Genomic DNA, 24,184 nt, shown 5'->3' on the forward strand with positions numbered 1-24,184 from the left:
CGCATGCGCAAATAAAAACAAGTTCATTCAAAATGGCTCCCTGAACAAAAACTGTCGACAGAAAAAAATACAGAACTCTTGAATTTTTCGAAAGTTTAATGACCAAAAATAGTCCTTGCTCTTCGGGGAGCTGTATCGTATTCGCCCGAGATGTTGGATTTGGAGGTAGTTCCAGAAAGATCTCTAGGAAATGAACAATGGGAATTCACCCTGGGTAAGTGCGAAAATAATAAACAACGTCATACCATGGTCACAATCACTCACCCTTCGATTTTCATTGTTGATGTGCAACAACACCACCACATTGACATTTTAAAGTGTTGACAGTGTGCTTGCATTCGTTGTGAGCGATGTATATAAACGAACAAATCTCGACGGTGCTTCAAAAACAGTGATGATAAGGGTAAATTTAACAAACCGCGTGAAATCCTTTCCAGCTTGCACTACTTGACGACAACAAACTTAAACTGTGGTCACCGAGAAACTGAGCCGTGCATACTCTTGTCCAATGACCTATTTCTTTATTGGCTTATTTTATAACAACACATTTTATTGTACACCTTTTTCTTTATATCACCACGACCACACATTATAGTCAACTTAGAGCGAGGCAATTTTTTAATGTTTTGAATATCTGACACCAAGTCATAAATATATATAATATTCCGGTGTATTTAATTGAGCACTGAGCTGGTGTTTTTATTTTATTTGCATTCACTCATACTGTGTGAATTACTTAACTGTAATTAGAATATATTTTCGATGAAAAGGTTTTTAAATACATGTATAATACAGGATTGCATTTGATTTATTATTAGACAAAACAAACATGCCACAGACCATGAACAAATCTGAACTCTGCATTCTAAAAATACACAATGTATAACATTATCATACATGAAAACATGACTAAAAGAAATTTCAAACCCAGCATCATTCTGAAAAAAATGGTCACTTAAAAACATCAGCATCCACCTAAAGTTAATTTATTAAACATCAGGGAAACATTGTCTATTAAATAAGTGAGTGTAGCATATTTCATTCTGGTACATAAATTCTGAAAACAATATTGCAATCTTTCATATTACAGTACTGTTACCAGTAATGTTATCTTTTCCTAGTTTGCCAAGTGGCTACACAGGTTGGTGTTACTAATAGCCTCCAATCAGAATCCTAAAACTATTTTACACTCAGCAAGAAAGTCCTTGTTAAATAATTTCAATCCCACAACTGTTATAAATTTGTTTGCTGCTGTTGTAATTTTCATTTACATATTTGTCTCATTATTTAATGCTTAAACTGACAAAATTGTTAGTTATCTATTTGAGACATACTTAACACTTTCTGATTTCATCATGGAATACTTTATGCAAGAATTATGATTCGCTGTGAACAAAATTATTACATTCATTGTTTTAAAGTATATAGTTCAGTTGTTTACTTTCAGTGTATGCTGTTGTAGCTTATGGTAGATTGTGAAGAAATCCGTGAAATATGCTCTGAAATCATTTTGATTTTCTGTGATTACTGCGTTAATCAAAAATCAAAAACTATGTGGAATAGTTTGGCCTGACATAATTCTAATCTTATGTTTTGTTTTCTTTGTTTAGGTATGCCATTTATGCAAGCAGTTAATATTCTTAAGAGACAGTGTCGAATTATCAAGAATGTACAAGTTGTATATAGCGAATCAGTAAGTAAAAAATCCATAATTTCCTACCCTCACTAATAAAAAACAAAACTTTTGTTAATTTTGATGTAGTTTGGATTGATTAAATTTATAATTGTACATAATTTATGTTCAGTCACTCTACGGTTATTTATTTATTTATTTCTGCGGAGAACAACATTCAGAAATCAGGACATACTCATTTGTTTAATATGATTAAATAGCACTATGAGTACTGTACTAATGGTATGAGTAAGATTTATGCCAGGTCTACAAGGATACTGACCCTAGATTACCTCCATGATGTTAACAAATACTAATAATTATGTGTCAAAAACTGAAAAATAGATCTTCTCTCTAAGGATATATAATTAGGTTTCTATTGTGACCAAAAAAAAGAATGAAACTGCAAATTGTATTGTGGTATGAGATACTGTTTTGCTAGCCAAATATTGCATAGTGAATCAATGGCCACATCATGAGCAATATAGCTATATCATTAGCAAAACAGTGTCTCATACTGCAATATTGCTATACCACTCTTTCTTGCAGTCACAGGCCATACTCGCCTTGACAGTCTTTTCTAGTTGTACTGTTTATTAGTTTCTCTGGAATTTGGCATGGTAACATGTCACAATGTGAACTGATCGATATTCTGAAATTAGACCATTTAGTCACTTGGCCTAAGAGTTATTGGCAACTGAAATAAATTTACTTATCTCATTTGTATAATTTTATCTGATCCACTAACTTTGAAGGAGAAGATTTTTGGGCAATACTTACCACTAGGTAGATTCATTCTTTGGAAAAATATTCATATTGATGGTGATAGACAGTGGGTGGTGATAGGAAGTGAGTAGGGATGGAGTGGCCTGGGAGTCATGCAATCTCTTTAATAATTGTAATATCTTAAGCACTGTTGCAAATAGTGGCATGCAACCGGTTCTAGAAAGAAAGCATCAGACAATGTATGTGACTACCATATCAGATGACCGTATTTGGTCATATGTACTGTTTAATGTGCATAACTGTAATATTTCAAGCACTGTTGCAGATAGGAACATGCAATATACAATCAGTGATCTAACGACGGGAAGACATCAAACAAGAGATGTGATTAATATATCACACCATACATGGACATGTTACCTAACAAATCTAAAGAACTGTAATATCTTAAGCACTATTGCAGTTAGGAACATAGAACCAGTGCCATAATGAAGGCATCAGAAAATTGATGTGACTAATATATCAGATGTTTATACATGGTCTTGTGACATCATTAATATACATAATTGTAATATGTCAAGCACTGTTGTAGATAGGTTAATACACTCTGTGCTATATTGAATCCATTGGTAAATATATGTGCCTGATGAATTAGACGATATATATGGTCATGTGACCTCATTGATATGCTTAAAGGGGAAACCGCTCAATCCCTTGGATTGCACCAAGTGCTCATGGGTAATTAACTCCGCCTCTGTCCACTGAGTAAATGAATGCTTATCTTTCTGCCTGTACCGCTAATCCCACAAAACAACTGATATAAACATCCTAAGAACGGATTACAATTTGCTTGTTTAAATATAACATAGCAATTGAATTTCAAACAAATACAGAGCAGTCTTCATGTACCATGATTTGAAACATCACGCACTTGGTAATTTCATGGACGTGGTAATTTATACATCCTCGGAAAAATATGACCCGGAACTAATTCAAGTTGATGATGGCCAACAAGAAAAGGCAGCAGTCCATCGGATACACACGACCAGATTGTTGCTAAACGGTCTTGAAGAAAATCCACCGACTCAAGTTTATTTGTCTGTTTCCGTTGCGTCGGTCTACTGACGGTACTGATCTCGTATACAGTAAACCTGAGAACGTGTATTTACAATTGCCCTCAAACTTCCACATAATATTGACTAATTGGTAGAGGTGACAATGAAAGTGTTTACTGTATATTATAAGTACAGGTTATTACACGGAAATTCCCATGATAAAATATCAAAATCATTAGTAAAGAAAAGTCGCCGCGACATCATGGGCTTATCTTGTAACCTGTTTAAAACACTCAGGTGGAAAATCAAAATGTACAGCCTTGTCTTCCGTGAAGCCTAGCCCGTATGTACACAGGTGGTACCGGCTTGTATCTCGTGTGATTTGAGTTCTTGTGATCTGGTGGGTGAACGTCGGGTTGACTTTACAGTCAAAATCAAATGAGCGGTGAGGGGGAGAAGAGCGTTCTGTCAAAACAATTTTACCGTAGACTTAATTTTAACGACCAATCTGCAGCGTTGTATTTATTATAAAATCGACGTTTTAACCCTGCGTTACAACCAACAGGCAAAAATAGCTGGGTGACGGTTAAAGTCTGTGCAACAACAACGCCGCTGTCAGACGTAGATTGTATAAAACACTGGACAATAGCATTTTGAACAGTTAATGCAATGGATATCCGAGAGGCCGTGACCAAATGCTATTGACATTGTTTACTGTCTTACATCGTCATGTCCCAGTGTTACCGATGCTTAGACCATAGACAAACTACATAACGATAATGCTGTTTGTAAATCAACAAGCTTTGTAGATTGAATAAACATCTAGAGGATCTACATTTTCTTTTACTCAAACCGTGATTGACAGGCATTTTGCATACATTAGCCACCATTTTAAACTCGTGATTTTCACTGGTCGCGGCACGTTTCGACCGAAAATAACAACATTTATACATCAAAAGCCCAACCAGATGAGTGTAATCGCTAGCGTACATATTCATGCCCCCGTGGATATGTATTTGGAATCACAGCTTGATCTCCAAACATTGTAAATGGCACATTTCACGGAGCTCCCGCCACGATGTGAGCGGCTTGGTTCGGATTAGCATACTAATACGGTGGCCATCTTGACCCTTATTTATAGTATCGGTTCCCCTTTAAAGGAAAAGTCAAGCCAAACAACATAATGCTTCCAAAAAAAAGCTCCACAAGTGTAGGAGAATTCCATTTATTATATATTATGTAGTTTGTCATCTTGATTTTCCAGCAAAGAATTATGGGTAAAGTGCCACATCATGAAAAATCATATAAAGAAACTGTAAATTGGATGTTCTGACATTTGCCGAGCTCTTTTATCTGGGAGTATTTTGTTGTTAGCCTTGATTTTTCCTTAAACTGTAATATCTCAAGCACTGTAGTAGATAGAGACATGCAACTAGTGGGGAAATAAAGGCATTTGACAATAGAGTGTGAATAACAAATCAGATGATAATATTTGGTTGCTTGGCATTGTTATTTATGCACATAGCTAAGTTCCAAAGAACTCTTGCAGATATACCGTATATTTACTACGATCAGGATATCTATAAATCGATGGACACTGGGATGAATGTTTGTCTAGCAAACTTTATAACCCATATCACCTTTTCAAGTGAGCTTTTATGTAATACTTTTGCAGTGCTGTCATACCTTGAATGCTGATTATTGCAGCAAAGCAGTCAAATTTCAATTTTTCAGCTCTACTGCTGACAGAGTGGAATTACTTGGGTTCCTATTACTGATTGTCTGTTGATGGTATTGTTAACTTCTTAAATACCCGACAAGTTTCTTTGTTGGTTTTTTGCCTTGCCCATAATGTTAAGAGTTAGGTATATTATATTTTGTCTGTCGGCATTGTTGTTGTCGTTTTTTGGGAAGGGGATAACTTGAGTATAAATTTTCATTCAAACAATGTCAATCGTGGTTATATCGTTCATGAGTATAAAATCTTGTTCAAGTTTGATTGTCAAAATATTGATGAATTTGTACTCCAAATCTCTAAATTTGTAATTGCTTATGCTTGACAGTTTAGAAACAGATGGGATATGCTTCACTGGTCAGAGTGGATAAACATTACTATCTGTATAATAAATCATTAAAACCCATGGGAAATATTAGATTCCTATGTCAACAGATTGATACAAGTTGCATCTTTAACAGAAAACAGAATTGTATTTATTATTAGTGCTTCCATATTTAACCTTTAGAGTATGGCTAGTAAACTTTTGTCACCTTTCTCAAAATAAACAAATTATTGAAAAGTTGAATAAAAACAAACATATATTGTAATGTTGGAAAAATTATGGTGCTCAAAAAATGTGTGTATCACAATAATATTTTTGTATTTTTTCTTGAAGCAATCAGCTTGATTGCTTTGATATTCAACATGTAGGTACCTTTGGGAGACCTCTATCAGATCTGTTCATTTTATGAATATTTATGTAAATATTTTTGTCATTTTTGATAAAAAAATTTTATTTCCAATCTACCAGCCATTGCTTTGATACTTAAGATTTGTTCATTTTATGACAAAATCATTAATTCCCTATTTTTAGCAAATATTTTTGTCATTTTTTATGGAAAAACTAACCGCCTGATTACTTTGGGTATTTTGGTGCAAATGATACATAATTTTGTTTGTAATTTTAATGTACACTTTAAAAGTTGTCATTGATAACTCTAAATTCATAGTCGTCGTCTGTCTGTTTTGTCTGTTTATCAAAACTTATTATTTTTAATTATTCATATTAGTCATTGAGTGCTTACATTTTTTTTTCTTTACTTGAGTGCTATCTTTTTAAGTTTGTTTATAACATGATTTTGATTTTGCCCATGATAAAATAAAGAGGACAATTGTACATGTACGAGTGCCAAAACTTGTCTTACTTTCAATGGATCTGAAAAAGGGCAAGGTAACCTGAGTTTAACTATGTTTTCTCACATGATTTATTATGTTTTGGTGACAATATCTTCAATTCTCAATTGAATAGCTATTTTTGACCTTTTCAACCCGCCTTTGATATCACTTGTCATAGAGCTGCTCTATTTGATAAAGTTACGTCATAGACTTGTATTATCCACAGACCGAAGGTTATGATGACGTCATGAATAACAACCTGCTCTATGAATGATATCAGGTAATAATGTTCAATGAAATTTAACATAACTTCGCATATGAATCACATGCTAATGCTTATTAACCATATTGTGTGAGGGTGTTGGTGAACATGCATTTTTAATAATTTGCTGAAATATTACCCTTGTTTCCATTTTTATTAAGGTAGCGAGACTATTATTTGTGTTGAAAATTACGATTTTCACATTTATTTATTAATTGATGAAATGCACCATAAACTTTCATATGATAAAGTCAATATAACATAGAATGTCATGTAAGTTGGTTAAAATATAGATTTTCTGAAGGGAAGCAAGGCAGCCTCAGTAGTGTTTTCCAAAATCAACAACACAGGTTTAATCTGTGTGCCTATAAGTTTCAAAGATAAACTCAAGACAAAGCAATGTTAGGATGTGTTATCAGTAGCTATCTGACACACAATGAGTGTTTCCAAACATTTGAGTGGTTTGTCTCCGCCCCTGTTTGTTTCACAGATTAGTCATTTGCATATGAATGTGTCAGACACAAGGTCACACAGCCACTGAAAAAAATTGATTGATTTTGGTGTTTTCATATGCCGAATTTATCCAATTATAGCTATCCCATTCCTTTATTTTTTTGGTTTCCAATAGCCTTACACATTTGGATGTCCCACACATGGTAAAACAGACCTTGATGGGAAAACAAATTGATTGTGCCAATAAACAAGCTTGAAAATCTTTGCTGTTACTTCATGGACGTTTTCTAGAAGTTTATGTTTTTCAAAATACAAGGTCTTTAACAAAAAATAACGTATACTTATTGTCGTCGGATTAACACCAAATTTTCACAGCTTTAAGGTGACAATGAGAGGAACTTGAATGTGTCCAGACAAACTATTTCATCGATTATTTACCAACGAGTTGTGGTTTGAGTTGGGGGCAATGCGACTAAAACAGTAATTGAAATTCAGGACACTATTTTTTAAAACGCGTTGCTTGAATAAAACTAACCAGACACATTCAATTTACCAGACTATTGAACAACTAGGAAAAGTGAAAAAAATACTTCTTATCGCCAGCATAAATGCGTAATTATTTTTTTTTACAGAAAAAGTAATTTTTCAACTTTGATTGAGTAACGCGTCGTAGATTGCAGATACGGGCATGCAAAATACACTTGTGAAAAGCTTGAAGTTAGGCGATTCTAAAAATATATACTTTCCCAGGTCTATTTGTAGTCATTTAGTCACAATTAGAAGATGAAAACAAGTATGCAAATAATAGTCTCGCTACCTTAAATAAGCTTTTATTCAGCAGCATTTTGAGCTATTGCATCATACAGAGTTAGTGCCCAGGCTACTCAGTTCCAAAAGTCACTTTTTATAAAGGGTGGGTGCTTAGTCTAGCCCCCCCCCCCCTCAAATATCAATATGACAATTTAGGTTCTCCATATGCCAGGCTTGAGAGAAAATTATGTCCCTAGGAAAATAAAACATTGTGGAATTCAATTTCCCACATGCCATAGAGTTTTTCTGTATGTGATAAAAGTTATTGAATATCAGGAATCTGAATACATTCAATGTTGGTAACTCCAAATAAAGACAATTTTCCATATTGGAACATGTATAGATACACTTCAAATGAGTGCAGATAACTTCAGATGCAGATAAACAGTACATTAAATTGTTTTTTTTATGCTAGATGTATGATAATTTCCTGTATGTTTTATATTTATCTATGCTCAACATCATTTATTTATTGAATAATTCTGTGTAGATCAGCTAAGCTGTTTCAATGTACATGTATTAGTGAAACAAATCATAAGTATTACATAATTATTCAATATTTGTTTGCAATACAAAAATAATATACCTGGGGGTTTTATAATATATCATGTATGACATTTTGGAGGCATGCCAGGGATTGAAATCAAGGTTTTATTCATGGACCATTTTGTGAAGAATTTAAGGGAGTCAGTGAATTAGGTTTTATAGTTCAATGACAGAGAGGATGTTATAAACATTTAACATTCAGTAATTATTTTCCAGGGAACATTGATATATTACCATTGCAGGAGGCAATTATTCATCCAAATCCACCTATTATGTCAATGCTTAATATATTTTTCAATAATCACTATGTCATATAATAGCAGAAATTAAGTTTGTTTCAGGAATTTATATTGCTGATTTCCCTTGAGTGCCTAATACATAGTACTGTAAACTATTTTATTTTCACTTGGAAGTTATTTTCGCTTAAGGGAATAATTCCCTTAATTCAGTGAAAATAAAATCTGGTGAAAATACTGAACAAAACTCAAAGAGAATAAATGTATACAAAACGGCCAAAATGTCTTTCCTGCGAAAAAAAATTCTAGGAAAAATAATTTAAAAGTATTTTACAGTAGATTTTACAGTTAATCTCATTAATTATAGTGACTGTAATGGCTTGTTTTTGCCCTTTAGCTTGAAATTTAAATAAATTGCAAATTGGACATGATGATTTTTTCCTTTGAGCTTGGAAGGATAATGATTTTGCAATTAGCTAGGATTTCTGTTTGTAATCTTAACATTTGTAAACTGTTTATGTTTTTTAACCCTTTTAACACGAAAGTAAACTTTCGGCACACTTCACAAAATAAACCTTGATTAATTTTTTGTATTTTTTCCACAATTTGATCAAGACTTATAGTCAATGCAAAATTATGCTCATTTGGGTCAAAATTACCAACATTTTTATTTTTTAAAAAAAGTACTATGTTTCAAAGGGTTAAACATTTTTGTATTTCAAAAATTTGAGGAAATTCTCTGCTCTGACTCCCTTTCTGAAATCATCACTGCTGCTACAAAATTTTGTAATTTTTTCTGACTCACGGGAATCTGTGCCTAGCAAAATTTATGCAGTTTACTTTACGAAGTACATGATATAATTGTGTATTCTTGAGTCGTAGATGGATACGGTAATAACAGTGGATGACATGGTTATTTTCTTTGATTCATTGTTGAGTCTGATGAATCTTCCACTTGAGTGATCTCTCTGAGTTTCATTGTAAATGCAACATGCATCTTGAAATATTCTACTATGACTTGTCAGCTGTAACATATATCATGCTAGTACATGAATGACCAAATGTGTGATATGTTGCTTTCAATGACATGGGTATATTGAACTTAATAAGTTATTACGTCATTAACAACTGATATATCAGAAACATCATCTTTAGAATACTGTTTGTTTTCTAATTTACGCATCACTTTTAAATATTTTGATTTTTGAAATATTCAATAATTCCTGATGCCTGAATTTGAGTACAATTTAAGTTTTTTGTAGTCACAGGCGCTTATTCAAGAATATAATATTTTATTGTGACTAGCATGAACGACAATAAGATTTTATCACCAGGAAAAGTGTTAAATACTTTTCATTCTTCAGTTTTCAGTGCATCTTTCAAAAATTACTATCGATAATTTCCCGTTTTTTTTTGTCTTGTTTTTTTTAAATATGCATTTTTTTCAAAAATCAAAACTGTAATGTGTTTTTCACAACATTTCTATGTACTATTGTGTGCGTTCCTATAATAAACTGTCTGCTATGATTTCAATTATCTGTGATTAATTATAGTTGAATTCTCACCTATGATGTTTCAGTCTATTGTAGGTACATGTAGGTGTAAAAGTGCATTTTGAGCCATTTGTTCATAAGCTATAGCTATATTTATGCAGTGAAACTTATCTGTTTTTAAGGTTATAACTATCAAGCTTGTGTATGCGTTGAGCATACCATTTACAGTCTCATTATAAAAAAAATAGCTGTTTATATTGGGTGCCTACGTGTGAATTTTCAATTCTGCCAACTTGATTATCCTAATATCGCAAGTTGTTATAAAGAGCAATGTGTTATGAAAAAAGCACCTGGGATTCTAATATAATTTCAGAATTTACAGGCCACTGAGTGTCCATTCTATATTTCATATTCATTGTACTTGCTATACTGCTATATATACGGCTTAGTCACAGTTACAAATAATCTGGAAAATGCTAGGAGTTGCACATTTGTATAATGCTTTCTCATTCAGAATTCTGTAATTTTTTAGAGATGCTATACATTTACTCCATATTTGATGTTCTGTTCTTTTCCCAGTCACCTTTATCAGTGGATCTAGTCCTTAATTTATCTCAGGATGGTATAAGATTACTATTTGATCCTGTTGTACAAAGACTTAAAGTAAGTATTGTTTAAAATTTAACTTCAAAAATTCAGATAAAACATTATATAATTAAATATGATGTACCTGTATAGACTTTACGTAATGAACTAAATGTAGGTCTCTATGTTCTTTACCAAATTAAATTCCCTTCTTATCAACAATATGGGAATATATTACCAAAAAATGTTTCATTTTTGTTAAGACGCAAACAGGGACTTATGTTTTGATCTTTGTGTGTCAGTGTGTCCATGCGTCCTAGCTGATTCAAGGTGGCCGAATGGTGGTCATTTTTATGCTGAAAAATCGTCAAAATCAAGCATTTATGGATGGATTTTGTTTAAACTTGGTACATACGTTGGACATTATTGATTTTTTCAGGTCCAAATTACAATGGCCGACTAGTGGCCATTTTGTTTTAATGAATGCAGTTCTAGTGCCATATCTCCTGTCATGCTTTGACTGATTACATAAACATATTGGTTTGACTATCTGATTCGAAATGGCCAAATGGCAGCCGTTTTTGTGCTAAAAAATCAAGCATTTCTGGCATTCCAGAACTGGATCTTGGCGTTTATAGATGGATTTTGTGCAAACTTGGTAAATACGTTGGACATTATGGGACCTTGATGCACATCATTTTATTTTTCAGATTCAATTTAAAATGGCCGCATTTTGTTTAATGAATGCAGTTCTAGTACCATATCTCTGCCATGCTTTGACTGATTATAATCAAATTTTATATATTCATTATACATCATGACAAAGATATATTGGTTTGACTATCTGATTCAAAATGGCCAAATGGCAACCATTTTTGTGCTAAAAAAATCATCAAAAATCAAGCATTTCTGGCATTCTAGACCTGGATCTTGGCGTTTATGAATGGATTTTGTTTAAGCCTGGTACATACATTAGAGATTATGGGTTGCTGATGTACGTCATTTTATTTTGCAGATCGGATCAAAATGGCTGACTGGCGGCCATTTTTCTTTAAATGAATGTGCTTCTGATATGCTTTGACTGATTATGTTCAAATTTTATATATTCATTTTACATCATGTTTTAGATATATTTTGTTTTAATTAATGCTGTTCTAGAGCAATATTTCTCAATATGGAGTATTGTAGTTGAGTAAAATGATATTGAATTTTAACTTCCTGCAGAATAGTGCTCAAGGGTGGATTTAATCAATATTATAGTGCTTTATTTGACCCGAGATGTTCACTCATCCAACCTTTATTTTGGTGTATATTTGTTATTTATTATCATAGTTCTGTTACTCACTGTCTAATTGTGATCTGAACAGATTTTGGGAAGTTTGATAATAAATTACATGGCTTTAAACTTCACATATGCATCAAAAGCCTATTGCCTAGACGCCTATCAATTTGGCCTGGCTCTGAAGCTAGGTGCCTTCTAAAATGAGGAATTCAAGTCTTGGTGAATTCAACTTTGAATTGTTAAAACAATGTTGTTATTGATAAATTAATCTTTTTTTCCAAATTTTGAACTCCATAATATACCGATATTACATACACTTACACTTACAGTTTACTTGTTATTACATTATACTTTCACTGTTTCAGTGCTACCGGTATTTTCACTTTTGTCTCTTCTTTAAAGTAAACTTGCTCATAGTCTTTTTGATTAAAGTTGAATAATATTGGTATTATGTTTGTTTGAACTTGCAGAGTATGCATAAATATTTTGGCAAAATAAACAATTAAAATTGAGAAATTGATATACATTTACTATGAAAATGAAATAACAAGTTAATAACATCAATGTATCATCATTTGGTGCATCTTCAGTTCTTTTATGCCATACATGTATTTATTCAGTCTATATATCATGTATGAGTTTGTATATCAACAGACTTCATATATACATACAGGCATGGCCTTCAGTGGCAGAAGTACATCATTGAAATTAATTGATGAGTTATAATTTAATTTTTTTTATTTCAACAGATTATTGAAGTATATAATCTTAGTAAAGTAAAATTGAAATATTGGTAAGTTTATAGTATTTTCATTTATCTCACCTATTTCACACTTTTTGAGTAGTTTCCATGTTTTGTTTTATGATGACACAGACAAAAGTAAAGTTTGATAAAAAAAAATAGTGATAATTATGACAATGTATGGGATTTATGCGTTCAAATTCATTTGATAAATTACAAAAAAAAATATTTTAGTAGAAGATTAAAAATTGCTTTATGTCCTTAAGCAATTTATTTCTGCATGCTTATCAGATATTTATGTATTAGATTGTGATTGACGTAATTATTTACCAGCATTATGCTTCACAAAAAACCACACCAGCAACTGTGTCCAGCAACATCTGCGTCAGTAAATACATTTTGTTTGGATAACTTTGCCATTTATCATATAGCAATTTACACGATTGCATGAAATAAATTGAAAAGTATTTGCATCATGATCTTCTATTTATATTTAACATGTCTGAATCCCTCACTGTTAAATGTCTTCTGTTAAGGTTGGTTTGACCCAACTTGTTTTATTCCCATAACAATCCTGAGACACGCATATCAAAGCAAACTTGGTTGGAAATGTTGCTGTTTTGCTGTTCAGAAAAATATTCTGCTGACAATAATAGAAGATAAAAACACATCATTCTGTGGTATCTTTCATTATCTTGCATTCTAAAGTCCCTCTAGACATATGCATTGTGTATCAGTGGAATCATTAATTATTCATCCTGATCAAACACCTTTCTCTTCTTTTCAGTGGTGTTCATTTTAATTCTCCGCAAGTAGTTGCATCAATAGAACAAATTGATGTCTCATTTGGAGCCACACACCCTGGAGTATATGATTCTGCTCATCAGCTTTTTATTCTCAACTTTCGAGGCCTTTCTTTTTCTTTTCCCATTGATTCCAAATTTGAGGTAAGATTCATTAATTGTGTAGTAATACATAGCCGTTTCTGCATTATTCACAAAAATGACCATGGTGTGAATGTTTTGATTATAATTTGTCAAATAACTTGATTTGATTATGAATTGATTTTATAAATGTACTAGTATGTCAAGACATTAATTTGAACTGTTAAAGTATGGCCCTAGTCTATGTTACAGGTACACTTAATGAATGAAAAGATCTCAACTAATGTCACCATTCATTTACAATTTAAGCAGTATTTACTAGGGTCAGCATTAGTCATACATGTAGGTGCACTTATGTTCAAGGTGTTTTTCAGTATTATGGGAACATTCACACCGCAGTTCATACCAGGATGCTTGTATGTTCCAAGTAAATGCAATTTACACACTGTATTTTTTTCCAGGATTGCATTATTAAAACTGATGATTTATAAGATATTGACAAACCAATCCAGTTGAACATATTCCACGTTTGAGATATTCTTTTTATTTTTTCAGCCTCACTATACACATGGTTTTTTAAGTTCATTGCAATTTCCTAATGGTGCCTCACCTGTAGTATCACGTATGTGTATTTACACTGGTAATAGTTTAACTGATACAAAGTAAGTATCAAGTTTTAATTAGTCCCAGAGAACTTCTCTAAGTAATCTCTCTGGGACTGTTAATTTTGCAAAGTATGTTCTTTTCCCTAATAATGTGAATTTGATGACATTTGATTTCCCTGGATGTACATGTACTTTGGCTGATTGGCACTGTGGCTACATTTTCAGCACATGCACGTTTTAAACAGACAGAAAAAAAACAGCTGCTTGCTCATTTGATAGTGCAACTTGAATTTGAAGGTAGATTGTTGATCAGATCCATTGGTTTGTTTATCCTGTCTCGCTCCCAGCCAGATAGAAAGAATACTGACATGGGTTTAAATCCTTACCAATATTTAAGTTTCACTTTACAATAAACCTTTGATTTTTAGTGCTAGAAATGATGTTATGAGTAAAGGGTGTTAGTGAAAGTCACTGTGAGTCACTTTTAAAGTATCTTTCAAATTGGATCCATATCAAACACATAGTAGTGTGGTGACTGTGGTGAAATGTTGACTGTGCTACATTATATTCTGAATTTCATTGACTTGCAATATTCATAAAACTTAAGGCAGTATACTTGAACTGTCTAACATCAGCCAATCTATTTATCCGTCCTCTCAGTCAGTTACATGTGTTTCTTTGTTTTTTTACTTCAGGCCACCACCAATGCCTTTGAATTGTTTCCATGGCAATGTGTATACTGAATCTGTTATGGTTTTGTTTAACCATGATACATGTGTACCAGAAGGGCTGAAATTTATTCTAGTAACAGAAGGTAATTAAATAGTTTTCTTATAAAACTTTGAATGTGTTCATTTTAATAATTTTCTACTGTATTTAAGGCAGTTCTAGCCAATTTCCTTTTTTGCTCTATGCAATGTGTTATGGGAGATAACCTCCCGGGGTATATAATGGATAACTATTATCACCCTGATATTTTCGACTTCTTGTTAAAAACCGCAAGTCCAATTGCTTTGATATAACATATATAGGTACTACATGTGGACCTCTCCCAGGTTTGTTCATTTTGCGATGATATCTTTAATTCTCTAATTTTGGTGATTATTTTTGTCATTTTTGGTAAAAAGTGATATTTTCGACTTCTTGTTAAAAACCGCAAGTTCGATTGCTTTGATATTACATATATAGGTACTACATGTGGACCTCTCTCAGATTTGTTCATTTCGTGATGATATATTTAATTCTCTAATTTTAGTGAATATTTTTGTAATTTTTAGTAAAAAGTGATATTTTTGACTTATTGTTGAAAACCACAAGTCCGATTGCTTTTATAATACGTATATAGGTACTGCATGAAGACCTCTTTTACATATGTTAATTTCGTGGTGATATTTTTAATTCCCTAATTTTGGTGAATATTTTTGTCATTTTTGGTAAAAAGTGATATTTTCGACTTCTTGTTGAAAACAGCAAGTCCAATTGTTTTTATAATATATATATAGGTACTACATGTAGACCTCTCTCAGGTTTGTTCATTTCATGATGATTTCTTCAATTCTCTAATTTTGATTAATATTTTTGTAATTTTTGGTAAAAAGTGATATTTTCGACTTCTTGTTAAAAACCGCAAGTCCAATTGCTTTGATATTACATATATAGGTACTACATGTGGACTTCTCTCAGATTTGTTCATTTTGTAATGATATCTTCAATTCTCTAATTTTGATGAATATTTTTGTAATATTTGGTAAAAAGTGATATTTTCGACTTCTTAATGAAAACCATAAGTCCGATTGCTTTTAAAGTACATATATAGGTACTACATTTGGACCTCTCTCAGATTTGTTCATTTCGTGATGATATATTTAATTCTCTAATTTTAGTGAATATTTTTGTAATTTTTGGTAAAAAGTGATATTTTCGACTTCTTAATGAAAACCACAAGTCCGATTGCTTTTACATTACATATATAGGTACTACATGTGGACCTCTTTTATATTGTTAATTTCGTGGTGATATCTTCAATTATCTAATTTTGATGATTATTTTTTGTCATTTATGGTGAAAAGTTATATTTTTGAATTCTTGTTGAAATTAGCAAGTCCCACTGCTTTGATATTATACATATTGTTCATTTTCTAATGATATCTTCTGTTCTTTAATTGAAATGTGCATTGCTAACAGCCGAGCTATCTCAGCCGACAGGCTGCTTGTTTACTCTGTAAAACTAGTCTAAAATGCAAAAAAAGATTGTAAAAAATAAATAGTATTCGTCAGAAATTTTCAATGATTCAGGACAGCCACAAGGACCCATCATACATTTTATTTTTTTACTATATGTTCCAGAACAAAATTTTGAGATATGACATAACCTTTTTAACCATAGGTACTAATGGCAAATAGCTTGAAAATTACCATTTTCATTGGTGTTGGGCACATGTAATAAATAAACAATTTTTGTTTGTAACTTTCAGGTTCAGGACCAGGAAAGATATCAGAACAGAGGAGACGAATATTAGAGAGAGAAGTTAGATTTGGTGATAGTTGTCAAAGTATATTATCGGCGATAGGATCTCCTAGTAAAGTATTTTATAAATCAGAAGATAAAGTAAGACTTTTCAATTTTATATATTACTTCATGTTTTGTCAAATAGACATATGTTTTTTTTTTCATATGAGAATTGATTTTGTAGATTACTTGATTATGTACTGATTCTGCCTTTACCATTAGAACCACATGCTTTTGTAAAGTGCCCTGTCTTAAATCATTTACAAGATAATTAATATTATAGCAAGTATGTTTCTAAGAAAGCTAAATGAAGACAATCTTTCAAATATACACTTATACGCTATTATAACAGGAAATTTATTATTGATAATGATTTTTATTATGACATTAATTTTGCTACCAGTGTTATGTACTCGCATGTATTCAGAATTTTATTTAAAAAAATGTATTTATTTGGAATATTTAATTTACATTGTCATAACTACCTCATCATAACTTATTATTTATCTGTAGATGAAAATTCATTCAGCATCTGCCAAGAAGCTCGCACCTGCCAAGTATTCAGATTACTTCTTTAATTATTTTACCTTAGGAGTTGTAAGTATGCAGTTCTTGACCTCACAACAACTGGTTTGATTGTATACCAACTTGTAATATGTTTGTGAGCAAAGATATTTATTTGTGCCAGGAAATAGCTGTAGACTTTGAACATTATTACCTATTGTCTTTCTTGACTTTTTAGCTTCGCTGTTGACTTTGTCGAGCGGAGCTTATCATATGAGTGATTGTCCGTCGTCGTCGTTCGTGTCAATGTTTTACTTTTTCGACTTCTTCTTGAAAACTACAACCCTGAATGCTTTAATACTTGGTGTATATGTACCTTGAGTAGACCTCTCTCAGATTTGTTCATTTCATGATGATGTCTTAAATTCTCTAATTTTGGTGAATATGTTTGTCATTTTTGGTAAAAAGTGATATTTTCAACGTCTTGTTAAAAACCGCAAGTCCAATTGCGTTAATATTACATATATAGGTACTACATGTGGACCTCTTTCAGATTTGTTCATTTTGTAATGATATCTTTAATTCTCTAATTTTGGTGAATATTTTTGTCATTTTTGGCAAAAAGTGATATTTTCGACTTCTTGTTGAAAACCGCAAGTCCAATTGCTTTGATATTGCATATATAGGTACTACATGTGGACCTCTCTCAGATTTGTTCATTTTGTAATGATATCTTTAATTTTCTAATTTTGGTGAATATTTTCGTCATTTTTGGTAAAAAGTGATATTTTAGACTTCTTGTTAAAAACCGCATATATATATATATATATGTACTACATGTGGACCTCTCTCAGATTTGCTCATTTTCTAATGATATCTTCTGTTATTTAATTGCCATGTGCATTGCGAACAGCGGAGCTATCTCAGCCGACAGGCTGCTTGTTTTATATGCAAAGTGCAAACATACTGTTTGTTAATCAATTTGATATTGTTCTGATATTGTTCTCCACACGATAAGCCTATGGTCTAACATTTTATCTCAGGTCAAACTTTATATCCCAGATAAGTCCTTATAATTGGACTATACAACAAACAAACATGCAGTAGTTTGCCAAAACAACCACAAGGCCTACTGTAGCTGGGACTACACGCCATCATTGCTGTATATCTTCCTGTCATGGCAATACTATACCTTCCTAGAAACAACCAAGCACCTGCACTTTTTGACCAAAGTACCCCTAAAGTTGCATCTAGAAACAGCTTTGTGTGCCTGTGTGCCTGTAGTACAAACTTTTATTGGTGTTCTGTTCCGTGTAAGATTTTAACTGTACATGCCCCAAACTTGAGGACAGTGCAACAACCAACACACTACAATGATTAGTAATTTATTTCTAGCTCCTCACATAAGCAACATGTGGTGATTTGATGGTGAACAAACATTACAATCATATGTCATATTCGTCAAAGAATTCTATCTGAATAAGCCTTCATTAATTTTTTACTACGGTACTAGTAAATTTTGCCACAGTTGCAACATAACATATCCATACACTGTCTGTCATCATTCCCATTCTTCCTCTGTATTCCCAGTTACATTCCAATTTTCTTACATATAGGATATTCTCTTTGATGCTGGGACGCACAAATTAAAGAAGTTTATCCTACATACCAATTATCCTGGACATTATAACTTTAACATGTGAGTGTACTTTAAATATAGGACATATAGGAATATAGTTTTGCAGTTTATACAATCAGAGTGTTTCTGATCAGATAAATCCAATGTCATTTTACAAATAAAATCTGGTCGTGTAAACTGACCATATGTCTTTATTACCGGATTCTGCCATAAAATGAGACCAAGGGCGTTTCTTCGGCAGTTTTTAAGGTTTTTTGTTTTTCTCAATATTTTGGTGTCATTCTTCCGTGTTGTGTTCAATAACAATAACATATTTAAATGAGCTATGGTAATTTGAACACGTTGGTATCATCCATCATTTTGATTGGTTAATTAGCGATTTGACCTATCAGGTCAAAGAACACTGTCCCAGGTCAAAATATGGCGGATATTCTGCAGCATCAAGCGTTTAATCTGCGATCGGAATCATTCAACAAAATTATTTTTTGTACGTTATTATAATTACTACCGTACTAAGTAATGATCAACAATTGTGAAACACAGCATGACCAGATTGCGCTACTGCAATCATTTGCTAAAAAGCAGTGCAGTTATGTTCGTTTTTATTTGAAACATCTTTTAGAATTTACTCTTACAATACTAATAAAATAAAATAATTGTATTTGGCGTACCAGGTTCGTTAATGTGATTTTTTTAGAGAAAGATGACACTGGGTGACATTGTAATGACATTTTAGGCGATCTACTTTTTAATTCAGCAAGAAAAAAATGTATCAAATTTCAGATTAGCTTCTGCTATAATTTCTTTCGTCTTGAGTGGACAAACTGCCGACACTGAATGTCAACATAGGTCTATTTTTCAAAGAAAATAGAAGTTCTAAAAAATATTTGATGATCATCTTTTGAAATTTTGACCTCAAATAAGGGCCCACCAGTCGTGGAATCGCGGGCGATTTTTTTTGATGGGCAAATTTACGGCAGAATCCGGTAGTTGTTCTCAATCTACTGCATACAACCAATAATCTGATAACATGTCTGTAGTTATTTGGTCATAGCTAGGTATAAGGCAGATAAACAACTGAGACACTATCATTTAGCCTACAGCATTATCAATGCAATTCACAGGTGTGACTGAAAATGTTAAAAATAGTTAATAATAAAAAAAGCACAAAACTGACTGTCAGGTAATCCCTCAGACAAACATTTGGTACAGCATATGGACTACTGTATTCCGCCTATATCTAATCTTTCAGATGATATATAAAATTTAAGAGTAGCCTACTTAGTAACTTTTGGAGAACGTCTGAATCACATCAATTTCTAAGACGTTTTACCTACCTTAATGCAATACTGATACATAGCATTCTGTTGAACTTACAGGTATTACCGATGTGACTGTCGCATCCCTATTCCAGTAATAAAAGGCTCAAAAGCAATGGAGGCTGATGAACCATTGGTGTTAACATCTTTCACCAAGGTGAGCTGATAGTGTGTTTTGATGTTGGTGCATGAGCTTCATTGTTGGTTCTATAGTTGTTATAAAGCTGCAGTTTTTATGCTGCCAATTCACATCATGCACTATCTGTTTAGTACATGTTTTTATGTTTGGATGGTGAAGCTATTGGTGGGTAACCAGTATTACTTTGTACCAAGGTAAAATATAAATAAATACATATTGACAATCAAGTTGACATAATGTTGACATTCTGTGACCATCATAAATTTGCATTTTCGCATGTTATTGTGCAATTGTTCATTTCCCTAATGTTTTTATTAAGTCAATTGATAGTAGACTTTAACAAGGACTTTACTGTAGTAGTAAAGCTATATGTATATGCAATATTCAAATACAATGTGTCCTATGTCTTGGATTGATACAAAAATCTGGTGTTGATAACAAAGTGGAACTAACAAAATACCCAAATGATAATTCAAAATAATCGTAGGATTATGTATAATTTTATCACATTCACATTTCTATAGTCTGGAAAAGTAGAGTGCTGAATGGGGAACTATGGCTGATATCACACCGAATACAAATATGTCTCTCCTTATAGATACTGCATTATCTGCTTATAACTCATTTGTGTTTTTGTTTCAAGTGGGATCAAGTACAGGAGTTACTTCTGACGCCATCTCATAAACCAGTTGTACTAAATAGAGCATCGTCCACTAACTCTACAAATCCATTTGGTTCAACATTCTGCTATGGTGTTAATCATATGATTATTGAGGTAAACGCAATGTCTTTTTTTTTCTATTCATTATGGCTATTTGTGTAGACTTTCACCAGGCAATTGTCTTCATCAATTTATTTATTATTAGAGTTTACAACACAATTTGTGGATCAGGTAATCATTTTTGTTATTTCTGGCATACTTGCATTGCTTTATGATTAACTACCTAATTTTTGTTCACAAGTTGATTCGATCATTTGCTGGTGTCAGATAGTACAGTTAAAATACTATAAAAATCTTATTTCTAACCGCAGTTAGTGTTGCAATGTTGCTACTCAAAAATTAGTTCAAAACCTCAAATTCGGGGGGGGGGGGTTGTAATTGAGTACATATGGAGAGCTCTCACTGAACTTTCCACAAAAGAAAAAAAAATCAAAAGTCTAAATATTTGCCTTCAGCTAGGGTGCCATCTTTATGACCTGCCGAATTTGACCCCTTTGACTCAATAGGTCACTCTTGATGTGGTTGATAATAAAATTGTAATGGTAGTTGTGAAACATTACCTCGGAAATATAAATAAATTTGTATGGCTTTCGCTCAATTATTGGCCACTTCACTATTATATACAGACGATATCCATCTATTAAAACATTATGATTGGTCAACTTGTTTTCAACTGTCATTTAAGATGTATAAAACATCTATAAATATTTTATATATCAAACATTCATACCATCATGAAATTCACTGTACAATGCAATTGGACTTATAAATATCAAGTTATTAGATGCTGTCTGGCTACTACTATTGTCGCACAGTTAAAACCAGTACCCAGTTTGAAGTGGTGTATCAGGATACTTTTTAAATGCATTGTACTGGTACCTTCTATCAGTATAGCAATCTTCTAAAAAAAGACTGCTGCAACAGCAACAACCTTATGGTTGATATAGAACTATGCTTATGCTTGACTTTTCAAGTTTGTGTTCTATAGAAATTGAACAATCATACAAGTTATGTTTTTTTTAACAGGTGATGCCGAATAACCACATAGCATCAGTGACTCTTTATATGCCATCAACAGATGCAGTTTAATGTTCCGCCACAAATATGATGTTGTAACCCTGTCATTGCACAGCAACACAACACTTCTGGTGTTGTATGTATTGCACTGTTCATATCAGACAGCATCAGCAGTAGTTATTTATCAAATTTCACCATTAAGGGTTAAAAGGCCACACTATTGTTTGAATTTGATTGCAATTCTGAATTGCCTGCTACCATGTGAGTGGGTTTTAAATTGAAATATTTTTAAAAATCTCTACTTGTTACACTTTTCTCATTTACAGCTTGAATGTTGCACTAAATTACAAATTCAGACACCAAGCTGAAAGTAGAAGGATGCTAAATAACTAATAGTTTGAGCTCAGACAAGACTAAGTATTAGTAATTACACAATGTGTCGTGAAACTGGGTTGTCATATCAGTGTTAAATGAAATAAATTTGTTGAATTGCTGAGTATTGTAGCACATAGTGACTAATTTGTTTTTGAAAAGCGATATAACCAAACCAAAGTCTTGTGGTTCTTTATCGATGAACCATTTTTACAGATGAAATATGATGATAAAGAAAACACTCAAGTTGTGAGAAGCCGAACAAATCACAGTGTTTGCCTGTATGGTTACACTCATTTTTCTGTACACTGGTGAAAAGAACATAACACTGATGCAACATGATGTTGTGTTTATTCCTGAACACAATTATAAAAAAAATATCAGACCCATAACATTTTTCGAACACTCAGTTATGTTTAATCGGTGCCTGCATGATGCAGCATCCATACGTGCAGTTAAACTCTGTTGCCATGTGTTCGTAAAACAAAAATTGCAGTAGGCCAACATCATTAAAGTATTTGTTCTTTATGTATGTAGATGTGACATAAATATATATCAGGCTCTGTATTCCCTAGGTTGTGACTTGTACCTTTTTTAGATTTTTTCAGATGGTTGAATATGTTATAAGCTGTGAAATTTTTACTAAAAGCAGGTCTTAATGAATATCTTAAGGGATTTTATGAATATTGATTTATCTTATTTAATTTTAAATTAATTGTATTTGTATGTAAGGGTTTGAAATATTTCATTTGTTTGATTTTTGACCTTTCAGTTTTGACCAGTTATATTTGATGTAACAGTCATTTGATGCTTTGTTTTTATTAAATAATCCCAGCAATAACCTTTTTCGAGGTAATAGACTTAGTATACCGTAGTTTATTTTTCCATGTTTAAAATTATCATGTGAGTTTGTTGGAGGTGAATTTAAAGCTTTTATTTTGAATATTATTTTATGGTACAAATCTAGATATTCCCTCCTGGTCTGCAAAAAGTGCTATGATGACCATATCTCACATTAACTGTTGTAAACAATAGGATTTTTCTGTTTAACAGCTAGATAACTCCAGAATACGATACTTTAAATTCATTTGTGCTGTTGATGTCTTTCAAATTCTGTACTTGCTGAATAGCTCCTGTAATACTAGATTTTGTTTCTGAATGTTTCTCAGTGTGTTGTACTCACTGCCAAGTTGATCAAGATTTCTGATCTATTTACATTTCATTAAAAACAAATCCTAAATTGGAATTGTTTGTACTACATTGTAAATTACAATTTTACTTTTTCTAAGTAATTTTTAAGCTGTGGTAGACAGGTGACTTTATTGAAGTTTAATTTTAGCTTTTTTGCTCTGTCTTGTTCATATACAAAAATGCTGCTATACCTGATGAGTTGAATAATATTTGTTGTTATCATAGCATTGATGACTCAATGTCTCTCTGTGCCATCTTCTAGAGAATCCCTACATAGTGTAGTTTATGACTAACTTTATTTTAGCTCCAACACATCTACTCCCAGATCTCCACACCATGCATAATATATATGAATTGAATACACTAGATTAGGCTGAGAAAACAAATATCTCTGTTTCTTGTCTCCGCGCGCATCATTTTGAACTATGCGCCTCAGACATTTTTTTCTTCTTTCTAAAGCATTACAAAATTCGTTTTGTACTCGCACTTGTCTCAAATTTTCCCCATTTTATCTCAGTATTCAAAAAAA

The 24,184-nt window shown here is 32.4% G+C and overlaps 1 protein-coding gene across 1 annotated transcript; it reads left to right on the forward strand.

Moving 5' to 3' along the window:
• Positions 1-26: 26 nt before the first annotated feature.
• LOC100376494 (phagosome assembly factor 1-like) lies at positions 27-22,302 on the forward strand. The gene is made up of 13 exons (XM_085500375.1): positions 27-214; positions 1,611-1,693; positions 10,726-10,809; positions 12,763-12,806; positions 13,543-13,702; positions 14,195-14,301; positions 14,940-15,058; positions 16,719-16,852; positions 17,267-17,350; positions 18,874-18,956; positions 20,276-20,372; positions 20,998-21,129; positions 22,102-22,302. Exons 1-13 carry the CDS (start codon positions 151-153, stop codon positions 22,162-22,164), a joined length of 1,254 nt encoding a protein of 417 aa, XP_085356501.1. The 5' UTR covers positions 27-150; the 3' UTR covers positions 22,165-22,302.
• The last annotated feature ends 1,882 nt before the right edge of the window (positions 22,303-24,184 follow it).

The sequence above is a fragment of the Saccoglossus kowalevskii genome, chromosome 6, assembly GCF_978046115.1.
Source record: "Saccoglossus kowalevskii chromosome 6, keSacKowa6.1, whole genome shotgun sequence".
In the NCBI taxonomy this organism is placed as follows: Eukaryota; Metazoa; Hemichordata; class Enteropneusta; family Harrimaniidae; genus Saccoglossus; species Saccoglossus kowalevskii.

Excerpts from the sequence above, each read along its gene's own strand:
- LOC100376494 (XM_085500375.1), top strand. The coding sequence starts at position 151 with ATGTTGGATTTGGAGGTAGTTCCAGAAAGATCTCTAGGAAATGAACAA. Across the intron at positions 13,703-14,194 it reads CCATTGATTCCAAATTTGAG|CCTCACTATACACATGGTTT; the intron begins GTAAGATTCATT and ends TTATTTTTTCAG. Across the intron at positions 14,302-14,939 it reads AATAGTTTAACTGATACAAA|GCCACCACCAATGCCTTTGA; the intron begins GTAAGTATCAAG and ends TTTTTACTTCAG.